General features: G+C 50.5%; 1 protein-coding gene across 2 annotated transcripts in view; it reads left to right on the plus strand.

Moving 5' to 3' along the window:
• The window catches only part of EFNA2 (ephrin A2), a 138757-nt gene extending 123550 nt beyond the window's left edge, over positions 1-15207 (plus strand). For both annotated transcript variants that reach the window (XM_074939529.1, XM_074939531.1), the window contains 2 exons: positions 6881-6946; positions 14006-15207. In XM_074939529.1, the coding sequence (XP_074795630.1) occupies positions 6881-6946; positions 14006-14124 (185 nt within the window). In that variant the 3' untranslated portion in view covers positions 14125-15207. The remainder of the gene's footprint in view (positions 1-6880; positions 6947-14005) is intronic.
• Positions 15208-15460: the final 253 nt, after the last annotated feature.

Genomic DNA, 15460 nt, shown 5'->3' on the forward strand with positions numbered 1-15460 from the left:
TCCTCCCTATATAATAGCCTTTGCACAGGGCCTCTAACTTTATAGGGGTGGCTATTTAGAATTTGTAGGTAGATGGTCTCCTATGAACAGTCCTGCCTTCTCTCTGGAAATTGGGTAGGTTTTTGGGGCCTATGAATCTACTCCTGCTTTTCCTCAAGCAAATGGAGTTTCCTCAGGGTTCCTGGCTCTAAGGAGCTGGCTGCTGTTTCCTAGGTATTAGATCGCATTACAACCTTAGGCTGAGCTGTCCTCCAGGCTGTATGGGAGCCAGCGTGGCTCCTTCCTTTCCTAGAGCAAACAAAGAAGAGCTTGACACTCAAGTGCCTCTCTTTCTGGCATTGCAGAGCCGCTCTGGTAGCTGCATTTTCAGGGTCTCAGCTCTGCCCCTTGAGCCCCGGTTCAGGGAGTGATGAGCAAACCATGCCCCAAACACACCTATCTTCTGATGTTCTCTTAATCCCTTGTTAGCAGAGGGGCCTTTCATTCCCACCCTGCCCCAAGATCTCTGGGGGGCATTTGACTAACCTGTGTTTTGGGGGCTGCCCTCCCCTGAAATGCTCCTGTCTGGGATTGGGGAGGGCAGGGGGGCTGTCCGGTCCTCACTCAACTCTGTTTCAATTGTTGCTGCCTTGGTTCTTTGATCCACTCCTATACCCTGAGTAACAACATCCTGCACAGACTTCTCTGGGGTGTGGGGGAGGCGGTAATTCTGAGGGACTGGGGTGGGGGGTGGCTTCCATCCCAATGTGCCAGGAGGAAGTGGGACAAGCATATCCCAGGCTGCACCTTGGGGCAGCTGGATGGGCTGTAGGCAGAGCTAAAGCCTTCAAAATATTTGACTCCTCAGGCCCTTAAGGGGAGCCCCCTTTCGGGCACCTCCGTGGAGTTCCCAGTCTCTGGGTTGGGAGGAAGTGGGGAAGATGGAGGGGAGCTCCTGCCCCTGTGAACTGGGCTGCTTGGCTCTACCCGGGGTCTGCGTGTTTCATCCCCTCCCCCAGGCCCAGGTGACTGTGCATCAGCGACTCAGCAGGGCCAAGCACCCACACAGACCTCTCACCTTTTTCTGTGGGCTCTGATTATTTTGTTCCTGTCAGCCGCTTGTTCCTCTCCCCTCGGCATGAAACGCGCAGCGCTGGCTCCCGGCTTTGTCGAGCCCACACAATGGAGAAACATTGGTCATTTCCTGCCTGTCTCGATGCCAGCTCCCTCCCCTGGCACGGAGGAGGCGACCGGGGAAGGGCTCAAGGCGTCGCTGCGTCCCCACGGGGCACTGAAAGCACACACGCACGTCGTTAGCTGAGCTCTTGGGGAGGCCGCGGTGGCTTGGCAGCGTGGCTTGTGGGGGGAGCTTGTGGGTATAACGTGGAGAGGGAGAAATGGCATTTGTTAGGGGCTGAAAATGCATCACAGAGTCAGCTGCCTCCTGCCCTCTCCAGGTTGGGATCATAGACCTGGGGGTGGTGCTGATGTAATATCGCTCCTCATGTGTACAGGGCTAGCCAAGGAGCCCGCACAGTAGGGGGAAGCTTGGGGAGTGACTCGGCTGCAGATTGGAAGCCGGTGACAGAGGTAGGGTTAGAATCCAGGGGTTCCTGGATCCCAGGTCTGTGTTTAAGATGCTGCTGCTTTCAGGCCTGTGTGGCATGTCATTCTGTGCTCTGGCCATTCATTCAGATCCTAGAGTTTCTCTGCTTCCTTTTCCCAAGGTCCAGAGAAAAGGAATCCAGGGTTAGCTGGATGGGAGCCAGTTTCTAAAGGGGAAGGGAGGGCTGCCTGCTCCGGGGAGTTTGGGGAGAGGGGGGGAAGGCGTGGAGAGACCGTTCCGCTGGAGGCCACTTGTTTACATCCTGCCCAAGTTGGCAGTAACCGCAGGTTGTTCCCATTGGATGGGGCCATTCAATGCCCTGTGTGAAGTCAGTTGCATGGATCTCATTCCCTAACACAGGTGCCCTTCCCAAAAAATCCACCTGCCCCTTTAGGGCTGATTCTTTCGTGCCTCTTCATTCCTGATCTCAAAGAGAGGGCGTGACTATGCTGCCGTGAAACCCGGGGGTGGCAGTAAATTGGGAGGAGTTTGATCCTGAAGCAACTTCTGTATCCAGTTCTGGTCCCACACTTCCAGAAGGGGGGTGGTACATTGGAGAGGGCTCAGAGAAGAGCCAGGAGAAAGATTAGTGGGTTAGAAAACCTGCCTTGTCTCAATCTATTTCTTGTGGCACCTTAGAGACTAACCAATTTATTTGAGCATAAGCTTTCGTGAGCTACAGCTCAAATAAATTGGTTAGTCTCTAAGGTGCCACAAGTCCTCCTTTTATTTTTGCGAATACAGACTAACATGGCTGTTACTCTGAAAGCTTAACAGAGAGAAGGTTAAGGGGTGACTTGATCACAGTTGATAGTTTCCCCCCATGTAGGTACCTATGTGATAACAGAGGGGGCTCGTCAGTCTAGCAGACAAAGATCTAAGATCCACTGGCCGGAAGTTGAACGGATCAGACTGGAAATACGTTGCAAATCTCTAACAGTGGGAGTAATTAACCATTGGAACAAAGTACCAAGCGCTGGGGTGGATTCTCCATCACTGGCCATTTTAAAATCAAGATTAGCTCTCTCCCCCCCCCCCCCCCCAAAAAAAAAAAAAGCTCTGCTCTAGTTCAGAGGAATTAATTCAGGGAAGTCCCATGGCCTGTGTTATACAGGAGGTCAGACTACATGATCACAGTTGTCCCTTCTGGCTTTGGAATCTCTGAATCCATGAAATGCTGATGAGGACAGAGAAACAATGAAGTGCAAAGGGACACTGAGAGATTAGGAATATGGCCAGGCAATGACCAAATGAGATGTAGCTTGGGAAAATGCATCAGAGAAAAATGAATTCCTGACACATGGAGCTGAAGGCAGAGCGGAACTGGGGAAGCAGTGAAGAGGAGAACTGAGAGCAGGTTAGTCAGGCGGTCGCAGTGGGATATGGCTGCAAAAGAATCCAAGGCTGGTTTTGTGGTTAAGACACTGGACTGGGATGCAAGACCGCATCCTAGCTGGGCCACAGACTCCCAGCATGACCTTGGGCAAGTCACTTGTGTCTCTGTTCCCCAGCTGTCAAATGGGGATAATAGCACTTCTCTCCCTCTCAGGGATGAACTGATCAATGTTTAAGAAGAGTTTAGATGCTGTGGTGAATGTAGATAGAGACATACATAAAAACATCATCTTCAGTTAGTCCCATGGTATTAATGCGATCCCGCTTGGGATAGTGTTTGTTTTCTTCACACAATGCACAGTCAACCCGTAGAACTCCTTGCCAGAGGATGTTGTGAAGGCCAAGATACTAACAGTTTCAAAAAAGAACTAGTTAAATTCATGGTGGATAGGTCCATCAATGGCTATTAGCCAGGATGGACAGGGATGGTGTCTCTAGCCTCTGTTTGCCAGAACCTGGGAATGGGCGACAGGGGATGGATCACTTGATGATTCCCTGTTCTGTTCATTCCCTCTGGGGCACCTGGCATTGGCCACTGTTGAAAGACAGGACACTGGGCTCGATGGACCTTTGGTCTGACCCACTGTGGCCACTCTTATGTTTCTGGGCTCCAGAAAGTTATTGACAAAGTGCTCAGAGAAGAGCAGTGAAAATGATCGGAGGAGTGGATTACAAGGCTCGTGTCTCTGACTGTGTGTTATGCAAACAGTTCCCTTCCTGCTTGTGGCTGGACCTGGGAAACAGAGGGGTTCAATTCCTAATGGAGCACAATACCTTTCCTGGGGGAGTCTCCCTCTCCCATGGAAAAAACACTGCTTGGTTTTGCTGGCATAGTATGTAGGGTGTGGGGCAGGTGCAGAGAGGACAGCCCTGGTGCTGGTGGGAGGAATGTCCACACTCAAGGGCCCTGCCCCCTGGTGAACATGCTCACAATCAATGGCTCAAGCTGCTTTAACATTTATTTGAGATGACCCCGAGGGGGGGGGGGACAGCAGGCTTTTCTCATCAGCACAGCTTGGGGTCGGGGCTGTCAGAGAGGATCAGTTTCAGAGCGAGCTAAAAAACCCCCTTACCGTGTTCGATTCTGCCCCTCCCCCCAACACACTCCCTCTACCGGTCACTCTGGCTTAGCCCCCTCCCCAACCTAATCTCTTCTCCCCCCACCCCCATGCTTTTCACATGGCACCCTTTTAATTGCAAACTGTTCCCCTTCAATAGCCACTCAGACCAACTTCAACGAGGCCTTGAGGTGCCCCCTGTATCCACTGCGCCTGTAGTTCTCCTGCAGCAGGGGTTTCACACACAACCCCCCCCAACCCCCCTTCCCTTCCCTTCTTTCGGATTGAAGGAGTCTGTAACAAGCATGAAATCTGGCTTGGCAGACATTTTTTTGCAGTTAGAACATGTATCCAGGGACAGTGCGGCAGAAAGGCACAGCCCGGGGTCGGGCAACTTTTGACACCAGTTAAGTGTTGATCAAAGAGGCGGTTTAAGTGGCTGGGATCACTTCAATAATGCAATTGATGCCTTCAAACTTTTAAGCTCCTTAAAGGGAGCTGGGAACAGCTGGAGGTCAAGCAGAGATGGCTGGGTGTGCATTCTCTCTCCCAGACTAGCTTGTCTCCCCTTTTATAGCCCTGGATTCCAACCCATATGGAAGCTCGGTAGGAAGCCCCATTATCTCAACGACTTGAGAGCCAAATAGGTTAGAGCCAGGAAAGCACAAGGGAGACCGGACCGCGCTTCTGTGAAGTGTTACTTTCTACTGCCTGGAACCTCTCTGGAGCTGCAGACGCGACAGCTGCTGTGATGACACTAAGCCTAAAAAAGATCAAGTCAAAAATTAAACTCACTGAAAGATTTCACTGCTGCATGCACAAAAGGCATGTCAGGGACACAGGGACTAACCTACCAGAGCACACCAGCGGTCAGTCTGTCTGAGCCCTCTGACCTGTCTCCAGTAGTACCAGAGCAAGGTGCAAGAAATCCCATAATGGGACAAGCTGCCCCAGTGAGTCAGTTGTTGATCCATCCTCTGAGCATGAGGGTTTGTGTCCCATTTTACATGTTCAGGCTATGCAATATAATTGTGGATGTTTTTATGATCCGTATAAATGTCAAATCCCCCTTGGAATCCCTTTAAGCCTCCATAATATCATGTGGCAATGAGTTCCACTGGCTGATTAGGCATTGGGTAGAACAAATAAAGTATTTGACTTCATCAGTTTTTAATTCGTTGCCTTTTGAGGGCAAGTTCCTTTGCTGGGAGAACGGAAATAGGAGAACCCAGATGTCTTCCTCCACTCAGTAAAAAGCCACAGAAAAGGCATTTCTTACACACACGCCCTTTGCAGTCGCTTTGCAAGTGGCAGTTTTAAAGGAAAGTTGCACCCTGTTTTGTATAGTGCCGAGAACCTCAGATCATGAGCAACGTCCCTGGATAGTCTGTAAACTGCCGGATATTTGAAAAACATCCTGGCCCTAGAGATCCCAGCTCTGATCATGGCCTTGTCGTGCTAGGTGCTGCAGAGACACGCAATGAGAGACAGCGCCTGCCCAGGAGAGCTTGCAGTCCAAACCAACAAGGGGTTGGGGAAAGGAAAGATGCTTACTCCCACTTGACAAATGAGGAATTTAGGGAGATTGAGTGATTTGCCCAAAATCACACAGGGGAATTGGTGGCAGGTTCAGGCCTCCTGAATCCCAGTTGCCAAGACCCCATGTCTGATGGGTGCCTCAGCCCATTTCCCAGCTGTCCACCTCGCAAAAACCGGCACACAAAGGAGCACAGGGCCCCCGCAGCAGAGAGGCCAGGGCTGGAAAAGGGTGGATCGCTGGCATTCAGAGACCTCAGCGCCAGTCTTTTTGAGGTCTGGGCTGAGCCGTGTTAATGGGGCTGGGTGAGGGAAGTGGGCCGTGCTCTAAGCCATGCTTGGGTGACCGTATTTCCCAAAAGGGAAAATGGGACACCATGTGGAGCTAGCCTGAGGTCTGTCCCCCCCAAGCCCCCCGTGTGTGGGGCTGGCCTGAGCTGCTCGCCAGAGCCTTGCACGCCCCCCCCCCCCCCCCCCGCGGCTGGCACGGAAGCTCTGTCCTGGGGACTCCAGCAGCACTGGAGACAGGGAGAACATTGCTGTCCTGCTTGGATACGGGCGTAGCGACCTGATTGCCAAAGACTGAACAGAAAAGGGTCCGCTGAGAGGCCCCAGGAGAGTATGGATTCCCCACCTCCCAGCTGTGGTACAAAGCAATAGCAACAGCTCAGCAGGTGCCACAGAGGGAAAATCTGTGTGCTTAGCTGGAACTGCTAATTATAGGCCAATTCAGGAGGGGTTAGAAATAGATCAATGATCCTTCAGGCTACTGCCCTCTGCAGATACCTCTCCCACGCCCAGCTCTGGTGCGAAGCCTCTAAGAAATCCGCCGATCAACACTGGCTTGAGGGGCAGGTGGGGGGCACTAGCCCTCAGTCGTTTAAAAATTGCAATGACACGTATGTCTATAAAAATCGCACCTGCCTGACCATCTCCCTCCTCCACCCACACCCCTCATTTGTCGCTCGTCTGCTTAGGATGTAAAGATCTTTGGAGCAGAGGCTCTGTCTTTATATGTGTTAGTCACACACCCAGTTCAACATGGCCCTGACCCTGAGTTGTGCCTCTGGGAATGATGGGAGTTGCAAAAGTGCCTAAGGGAGTTAGGTGCCCTTCTGGCCTATATTGTCGTCAATAAACTGGGTTATGTTCCGTCCGCCGCAAGCCGGGGGAGCTGCAGTGAGAGATGCTGCTGATTTAATAGGTAGCACTGTGCTGGTCTTTGTTAAGGCAAACAGGACGGGATATCACGCTCCTCTTCTAACACCACTGTGTTTTCTCTCTCTCTCCTTTGTGTTTCTTCCAGCTGCTCCTCCCCTTAACATGGTGGACAGGCCCTGCTTAAAGCTGAAGGTTTATGTTCGACCAACGAGTAAGTAGCTCAAGTGTGTTGCCTGCTCCCATGTGGGCAATGGGAGCTGGGAAGCTGTGTATGCAGGAGGGGAGAACTCGTCATACAGAGCTTAGAACCCATGGGTTCTCGACATAGAACCGGGCACGGAGTCTGCCAAGCTTCCCGTTCCATGTGGCTAGGGCGAAATGCAAGCTCTGAGCAGCTGTGAGTTTATTCATGGTATTTCCCCGACCAGGCTAGGAGCAGGGTGGGAATCTGCCAGTCAGTGATCTTTTGAGTTTGCCCAGCGTGGAGCGCTGGGGGGGTGGAGATTTTACTAATTAAATTTCCCTTCAAGTACAATGGCTTAAACGAAGGGAAAAAGAGATTTGGCAAAACCCCATGCTAGAGACGGAACTGAGCCAAGCGCTCAGATCTAAACAGCCCTAAACTTTGCGCAAGTTCTGACCCAGCCCCAAACGTTCTGGCTCTGCCCCACTTCACCCCAATTCATCGTTGGCTCCTCCAGTCCCTGCTTTGTAAACTCTTTTGTTCTGCCCATGCTCTTTGAATACTGTAGGGGGCTGTCCCTTTGCGGGGTACATGATCCACGCCAGGACTTGGGCGACCCCCTGTGTGGTAACATTGGGCAGCCCAGGTGGGAGCTAGAGAGGTAGAGGGGACCGCATGGTGGGTCTGTGTCCAGCACCCTCGAGAAAAGAATCCCTGTCATGTTCATTGCACCGGAGCCCTGTCTCTTCCCTGCAGTGTGGAGATATTGATCTGGCCCCTTGTACCAGCACAGAAACACACTCAGAAAATACTTCAGAGGATCCTGAGAAGGGTCTGATAAACCTCCCCGCCATTCTGATGCGTGGGGAAAGCTCCTGATCCTGCCTTCCTGGGCCAGATCCTCCTCTGATGTAAATCAGTGCTGATTTCAGTGGTAAAAAGAAAAGGAGTACTTGTGGCACCTTAGAGACTGGAGCTTGGCACTGTGTAGGTGCGATGGGTGCTTTGCTCCGCATTCGTTTGCTCTTCCTGGTTTCATTTGCAATGTAAAAAAATCCCCACAGGTCCTCAGGGCAGCCTTAAAAACATTTGAAGGTGCTGGCGAGAATAAAGCCATCCCCGTATATCGACTTTGTGCCCACGGGTCACTCGGATGCAGTAGGTTAAAACCCTGGTTATTGTCACAGCTTTGAAGGCGCACTGATGTCACCCTTTTGCCAGGATTTTTGTGTAGGAAGAACGCTCCCGCAGGAGCTCCTCTACCAGCTGAATGGCACCTGAATTCCCAGCACACCAGCCCCGCCAAAGCCTGCAGGAGGCTGCGTGGTACCTCGATTCATGCCAGGCACATAACCTGCAAGATGGACGTTTGCCGCTGAGTTCCAAATGAGGGGGAAAAAACAATAATCTCGGCACAGTGGTGACTTTTCAGAATCGAATAACTCAGGCGTTTCAAAAAACAAATTAATAATTTTCTTCTCCTGTTAACATGTAATTAGTGCATGGCAGCAGCTCTCGCTGGGGAAGTGAGGGACCGGCTGCCCTGGTGAAAAGGACATCGTTTCTCTTTGTCTTTCGAGCGGCTTTAAAATAAAACCCAAAATAGTGAAGCCACCTAAAAACACATTCTCGTTTTTGGTTGACCTTTGTAGAATGAAAAAAATCTCGATCGATATTGTTAGTATTTTCTTATGCTACCACCAGGGAGCCCCAGCTGAGATCGGGGACCGCACCGTGCTAGGCGTTGGACCGGTACTTAGTCGGAGACTCCCATTGACTTCAGTGGGCTTTGGATCAGGCCCGAAGTCAACCCTTTAGTTATTGTTAAGCGAGATCAAATGAGGATCTGAACTGCCAGCTTGTGCCACGGGGTCCTGATCCCAGCAGGTGGATTCTGAGCCCCTGTATGTTCAGAAGCAGCCACGAAGTCTTTGAATGCTTCTGTTCTCTGGGAGTCCGACTTGAGACAGGGAGCAGGCCTGATTTTTGAAGCGGTGCTGAGCTCCTGAACGTTCCCCCTCCCGTTGATTTCAGGTGGCGTTATGGGGGCTCAGCAGGCCACGTGCTGGGCAGCCCAAAACTTCACCTGGCTGAAGGCTCCCCACTAAGTGGGAGTTCGCAGGGCAAGGGGAGTACTCAGTGCTCGCAGGACAGCACCCCGCTGCATGCCGACTTGAGTTACTTAGACTGCAGACTCATGGAGGAAGAACCTGTAACTAGGTGTCTGTGCAGCATCGAGCACGTGGGGGCCCTGCTCTTGCGTGGAACCTCGAGGCTCTGCTGTAACCCAAACAATAATGGCACAAGTGTGTAAAACCCTGCAAAAGAGCAGCAGCAAAGGAAGAAGAGCAGAGGAGAAGAAGGGACACAAGAGGGGGAAGGAAATAAGACAGCCAGGAGCAAGAGAAAATTGCACCAACGGCTGGGGAAAGCTCTGCTTTTCCTGGCTTCAGGTCTGTGAGATCCTTAATCCAGTAATAAACATAAGAGAGTGGAGCCCAGGGAACATGTTAACAGCTTTAGTCATAATTTAACTTATTCCCTTTAATGCACTTTGCTTTGCTGCCTGATTAGGGTTTTGGATGCTGGATTATTGGAGTGTTATTAAGCAATTGCCCTTTGACCTCCCAAACGTTGGTCCAACTCCAGCTCTGGCCAGAATTACAGGGCGTCAGTCTCCCAGGCTTCTTACAAGTTGGCAACAGCAGTCGGATCTAATCCATCCTGCACAATACCACCCGCATAGTTGGCATACCCTGCTGTCAGGGAGAGGCTTAGGAGAGAATTGGGATGAAATGCCTTCTAATCCCATTTACAGAGCAATAACCCTACCCCTACCCCCAGGGTCAGTGCGGGGAGTTCCCGGCACCCTCTCCCACACTGCACGGAGGCTGGGAACAAGAGCAGATAAGAGCATGCCCCGGGATTCAAAGAATTTGCCTCCCGATTACCTGTTATTCCAGCTGTTTATATTACAATAAAACATGTGGGAAAGACAGATGCATCGTACTGCGTGTGAAATACAGACAGACACATGGCCAGGGATGCATCGTACTGCGTGTGAAATACAGACAGACGTAGGAAGAGAGATAATGGAAATCATAGAGATGTAGGGCTGGGAGGGGCCTCAGGAGGTCATCTAGTCCAACCGAGAGGCAGGATTAAATAACCCTAGACCAGCCCTGACAAGGGTCTGTCTAATCTGGTCTTAAATCCTCCAAGGACAGGGATTCCGTAACCTCCTTAGGTAACCTGTTCCGGTGCTTCACTTTCCTTACAGTCGGAAAGTATTTCCTAATATCCGATGTAAATCTCCCTTGTTGCACATTAAGCTGATTCCTTCTTATCCTAACTTCAATGGACATGGAGAACAACAGATCCTCCTCTTTATAACAGCCTATTACATAGTTGAAGACTGTTACCAGGTCCCCCCTCAGCCTTCTCTTCTCCAGACTAAACCTGCCCAATTCTTTCAACCTTTCCTCACAGCTCAGGTTTTCTAAACCTCTGATCATTTCTGTTGCTCTCCTCTGAACTCTCTCCAGTTTACTCACATCTTTCCAAAAGTGCGGCACCGAGAGCTGAACACAGGACTGCAGCTGCGGCTTCACCAATACGGGACAATCACCTCGTGTCTTGAGCAGTTACCCCATACGTTTTGAGAGGTTGACGGCTGTCCGGTTTGTGGCTTTTTCTCAAGTCCTCAGATCACCAGACTGACAGTCCAGCACCCAAGACCCAGTTGGACACCTCTGGGTCCCAGCTAGCTTTTGAACAACATCTTTGGCGTTGAACTCTGTGGGGCTGTCGGGGACTTCATTCCGCAAGGCTCACTGTGCAGGCAGGCAGATATTCCCATAAGTCTGTCAGCCTGGTTTTAATGAAGCAGAACAAAAACATCCTGCACCGCGCACCTTGAGAACATCAGCCCATAAAGGCAGCGACAGAGCCCACCCAGGGCTGAGCTTTCATACCTGCCCAGCTGGTATTTTCATTTCGCATCATTCCCTCCAGGCCTTGCTGAGTGCCCCTCTTTCGCTGTCCTGTAGCTGCTGGCTCCAATCAGCCTCCAAACTCAGCAGCTGCAGTTCCTCGCTGTGGTTTAGCTTAGCTCTCCCGTCTGGCCAATGTGCACAGAACTCCCTTTGCAAGGGCCTGTGTTTGTCTTGGAACTGGGGGTTCCTACACACGCCAGCATTGCTGCCGGGACTGCACAAGAGTAGGACCGGATCTCTGCTTCGCTAGCACCTGTCTTCACGCTGCACCGAGAGCCCGATTCAAAGCCCTTTCGAGGAGAGATTGAAAAGACTGGGACTTTTCAGCTTGGAACAGAGACGACTGAGGGGGGACGTGATGGAGGTCTGTAAAATCATGCCTGGTGTGGAGGAAGTGAAGAAGGAAGTGTTGTTGTTTATTCCTTCACGTAACACAAGAACCAGGGCTCACCCAGTGAAATTAATAGGCAGCAGGTTGAACAAACAAAAGAAGTATTTCACACAACACAGTCACCTTGTGGAACTCATTGCCAGGGGATGTCATGAAGCCAAAGGTATAACAGGGTTCAAAAAAGAACTAGATACATTCATGGAGGACAGGTCCATCAATGGCTATTGGCCACGATGGGCAGGGATGCAACCGCATGCTTTGGGTGTCCCTAAACCTCTGACTGCCAGAAGCTGGGACTGGACAACAGGGGATGGATCACTCGATAATTGCCCTGTTCTGTTCATTCCCCCTGAAGCACCTGGTACCAGCTACTGTCAGAAGACAGGATCCTGGGCTAGATGGACCCTTGGTCTGACCCAGCCTGGCCGCTCTTATGCCCATGGTCTTCTGTGGGCTTTGGATCAGGCCTCACCTCAGAGGATTTGCACAACCTGGTTGCATGGGGAATTAAGCAGCGAGGTTGACTACCAACACGGGGACTAAGGTGCGGAAGGAACCGTTATCATTCAGTGACGGTGCCCAAGGGCTAGGCAGAGCCTGTCTCTACTAGACGCTGTCTCCCATTCCTCTGGCAAGGCTCCAGTGCCTCACGCCATTTTTACCCGTGTCTCAATTAAAGGGAACTGCTCGCGGGAGAAAAGTTACTCACCTGCTTAAGCGTCCCCAAGAGCAGAGCCATAGCTATTTTCTGGGCTAGCACTTGCCAGGTACACGTTTGCAACCCCCTTGATTTTCTGTTTCTGTGGGCCAGATTTTGCCACCTTTACTCAAGCTCAACAGATCTTTCCTGGCTGAAATCAGTGAGCGAGGATGTCGGATCTGGGCCCATTGTTTCCCCTCTTGGGTCTCATTGCTGGTGCCAGGCTCTTACTATGGAATTGCTTTTCCATTCCTTTGATCCAGCACTGCCAGTTCTCACGATTTTACCACGAGGCTCACAATGTCTGAGGTTTTTCTGATTCAGAGATTCCTAGGCCAGAAGGGATCATTGTGATAATAAAATCTGGCCTCCTGTGTCTAGCACGGGCCAGGGGACTTCCCTGAATTAATTCCTGTTTGGTAAGTTGCTAGTGTGGTAAATTACTCCAGGTGTCATATGATTATATGAGGATGTTGGCTTTCATTTAAAAACAAACAAAAAGACCCGAAGCTAGAATTCCAGCCCCCGTGGTGGCAGAAGAAAATTAGAAGACGGGACCTGTGAAGTTTCCAGCACAAGAGGCCAAATAAAAAAAGAGCCTAGCGTGCGTTCTTCTTTTTTAAATCTTAAGAGCGTTAAGCCAGTCTCATGACTTCTGAAGGCCTAGCTCTTTATTTTTGAATGCTTGAGGTTGACTGTATTCTTGCTCTACAGCCTAATCACTTTCCGCATGCTGGTTGTATGTTCCTGTTCCCTTTGTTGGTATTTCTATGGATATAATAAATCAAATGAAACAAAGAATAATAATAACTGACCAAAGGAAGCCAGGAGAAAGTGGCAGGTGAAGGAGGGAAGCTCCATTGAAATTAAATGCGGGGGGAGGGGAAGGGATCAAGGTGTGAGCAGCTCTAAAATGCAGCAGCCGTATTTTCTCTCCTCTTTTAAAGTGAGTTTAGTTTCCCGGTGTGGATATGATCTGGAACGCCATGTGTCTGGATCTCTTGAAGACAACAAAATCAGTTGGGAAGAAGTTTTCTTTTGATGTGCCCAAGAAGAAAGGATTAGAAACTACAGTGTGTTATGCACACAGCTAGCTACTGACCTTCCTAGATGAAGAGCATGTCTTTGATTATGCAAATTGATTAATGACGCCAAAAATTTCTGAAGGGACCATCAGCCTTCAGGGCTTAAGCCAGTCACCTGATGTAGGGAGCAGATTATCCCACATCATTAACCAATGTCTGGGTTCCTACATCTTCCTCTTATTGTCTGGTATTGGCCACTGTGGGAGACAACATACCGGGCTAGTTGGCTCTTGGATCTCTTCCTGTCTCGCAGTTCCTATTAGGATGATTTATTCTTTCACAACATCCATAAGTATGTACTAGGCTCCTCCCAGGGCAGCTAGAAATGCTCATAGTCCCAGCTCCAAAGAGCTTTACAATCTCAGACACCAATTCTGCAATCTCAGTGTTGCGTTTATCGCCACTCTTCTAATATTTGGTGGGTTTCTTTAAAACCCCAGTTCCTGGAATCATATGATTAGGCAAGGCTCTCAACTCATTTAAACACCCTATTAAAGTACGGTTCTTACGTTGCTGCCTATGGAAAAAAGCTTTAAATGTGTCACACACACACACACACACACACACACAGAGAGAGAAGAAAGAACCTAATAGTTGTTACTTCAAAATTTCATGATTTCTAAGCCAATCGCAAGATTTGTTGGGAGGTGGGGGCTGACTCCTCATTTCAGAACCCAGGGGGTTGACAACCTTGCAGTTGGATCAGGTCTCTGCAGGCACCACGGATACGATCCAATGCAAGAGGAGCACAGCTCAGACCCCCGGTGGGCCTGATCCTGGGAGAGAACTAAACAATTCTTTGAGGTGCCAAGCACCCCCTGTTGACCATGCTCAACACATTGCAGGATCAGGCCCTACAGCTTTCCAGGTGGGCATTTTGTGGTCTGACATGTCTCTTTTCCTCCCTCTTCACAGATGACTCCCTGTACGAATCTCCGGAGCCTATTTTCACCAGCAATAACTCCTGCTGCAGCCTCAGGGTCCCGCACCTCATCCTCGTGGTACCGGTGTTTTGGACTATTCTCACCTCCTAGCCCCGAGAGGAGAAAACAAAGGAAGAGGGGAGTGGTTTGGCAGGGAAAGGAGGAGAGAGACGGACACACGCAGGAGAAGAGATGCGTTCTCTCTGCCTCCGGGGAGAATGAACTCTCTCGAGCCAGCCTTTTGCTTTGTTTTTAAAAAGTTTTCTCTTTTTCACAATAACCTTTGAACTGCGACTCCTGAGCTGGGAGGTGGGTTGGGCAGGGACACGAAGAAGGATTTTTTTTCCTATCCCGGCCTTATTCCCAGCTCGGAGAATTTTTGTTCCTGGCGTGGATTCACTTGGAAGAAGGCTGCAAAATTTCTACCAATGTACAAAATAACACCCTTGCCCTGCATCCCAGCACTCTGGTTTGGGGGTGGGGGCGGGGAATGACAAAATACCAGTGGAAAAGAGCAGTGGGGGGATCGGCGCTGCTTTCCTGCTTCCGGGATGGCCCACTTTTCATGGTGCTGGCGCTCAGCTCACTTTGACCCTCCTTGTAGGACTTTGCTTTTGAAATTTCTAGACCAAATATTAGAATCCTTATTTTATTTTTTATTTTTTTTTAGTGCTTTTCTCGCACTTCTTGAGACTTAGCCACAAAACGAGACCCCCTCCCCCATCCGTGGTTCAGAAATCTCCATGAGCAACGTTCCCTTCCAAGCCGTCAAGGAATGCAGGATCAGGGGCTAGCTTGGGCTTTCCTTCCCAGGTTTTCCGTGATGCTCAGACAGATTCAGTCCCTGCCTGCAAGCAGGGGAGCTGGTGGCTGGCAAACAAACAAGGTGCCCGGACTCTGGGACGTGCCGGATGTAGGCCGAGAACGGCAGTGCTTACACTGCATTGGAGTCTTTCCCAAACTAGCCCAGCTGTTTGCCATTGCTTGTACCGCTGGACTCAGGGCCACCTGGACAGAGCGGTGCCAATACCTTAATGCTCCTTTCAGGCTTATGTTTTGGAGGCAGGGGGCCAAGATGGAAACAGGCCATCAAAGGCTTTATGGAGGAGCGCTGATCTGGCTTCGTTGTCAGAACCTTTTGGGACGACTGTACTGTTTTCATAGATATGTGGGTTGTTTCTTTGGGCGGGGGGAGGGTTGGTTTTCTTGTGGGAGGGATGGGCAGGTATACACATAAGCCAGCCAAATGTAATTGACCCTGCAATTGACGTCCTTGGAAAAGCAAGGAGCAACGCCTGCAGAAGGGTTACTGGGCCCAGTGAAGACAGTGGGAGAATGCGGGGGGAAGGGGGGTTGCCACTGAGGTCACTGAGAGCAGGATCAAAAATCTAGTTTGGGAAAGGGGCATCTGGAAGTTGAGCAGAAAGGCTGGGGGGGGGGGTTAATG

Source organism: Natator depressus, chromosome 25, assembly GCF_965152275.1.
Source record: "Natator depressus isolate rNatDep1 chromosome 25, rNatDep2.hap1, whole genome shotgun sequence".
NCBI lineage: Eukaryota > Metazoa > Chordata > Testudines > Cheloniidae > Natator > Natator depressus.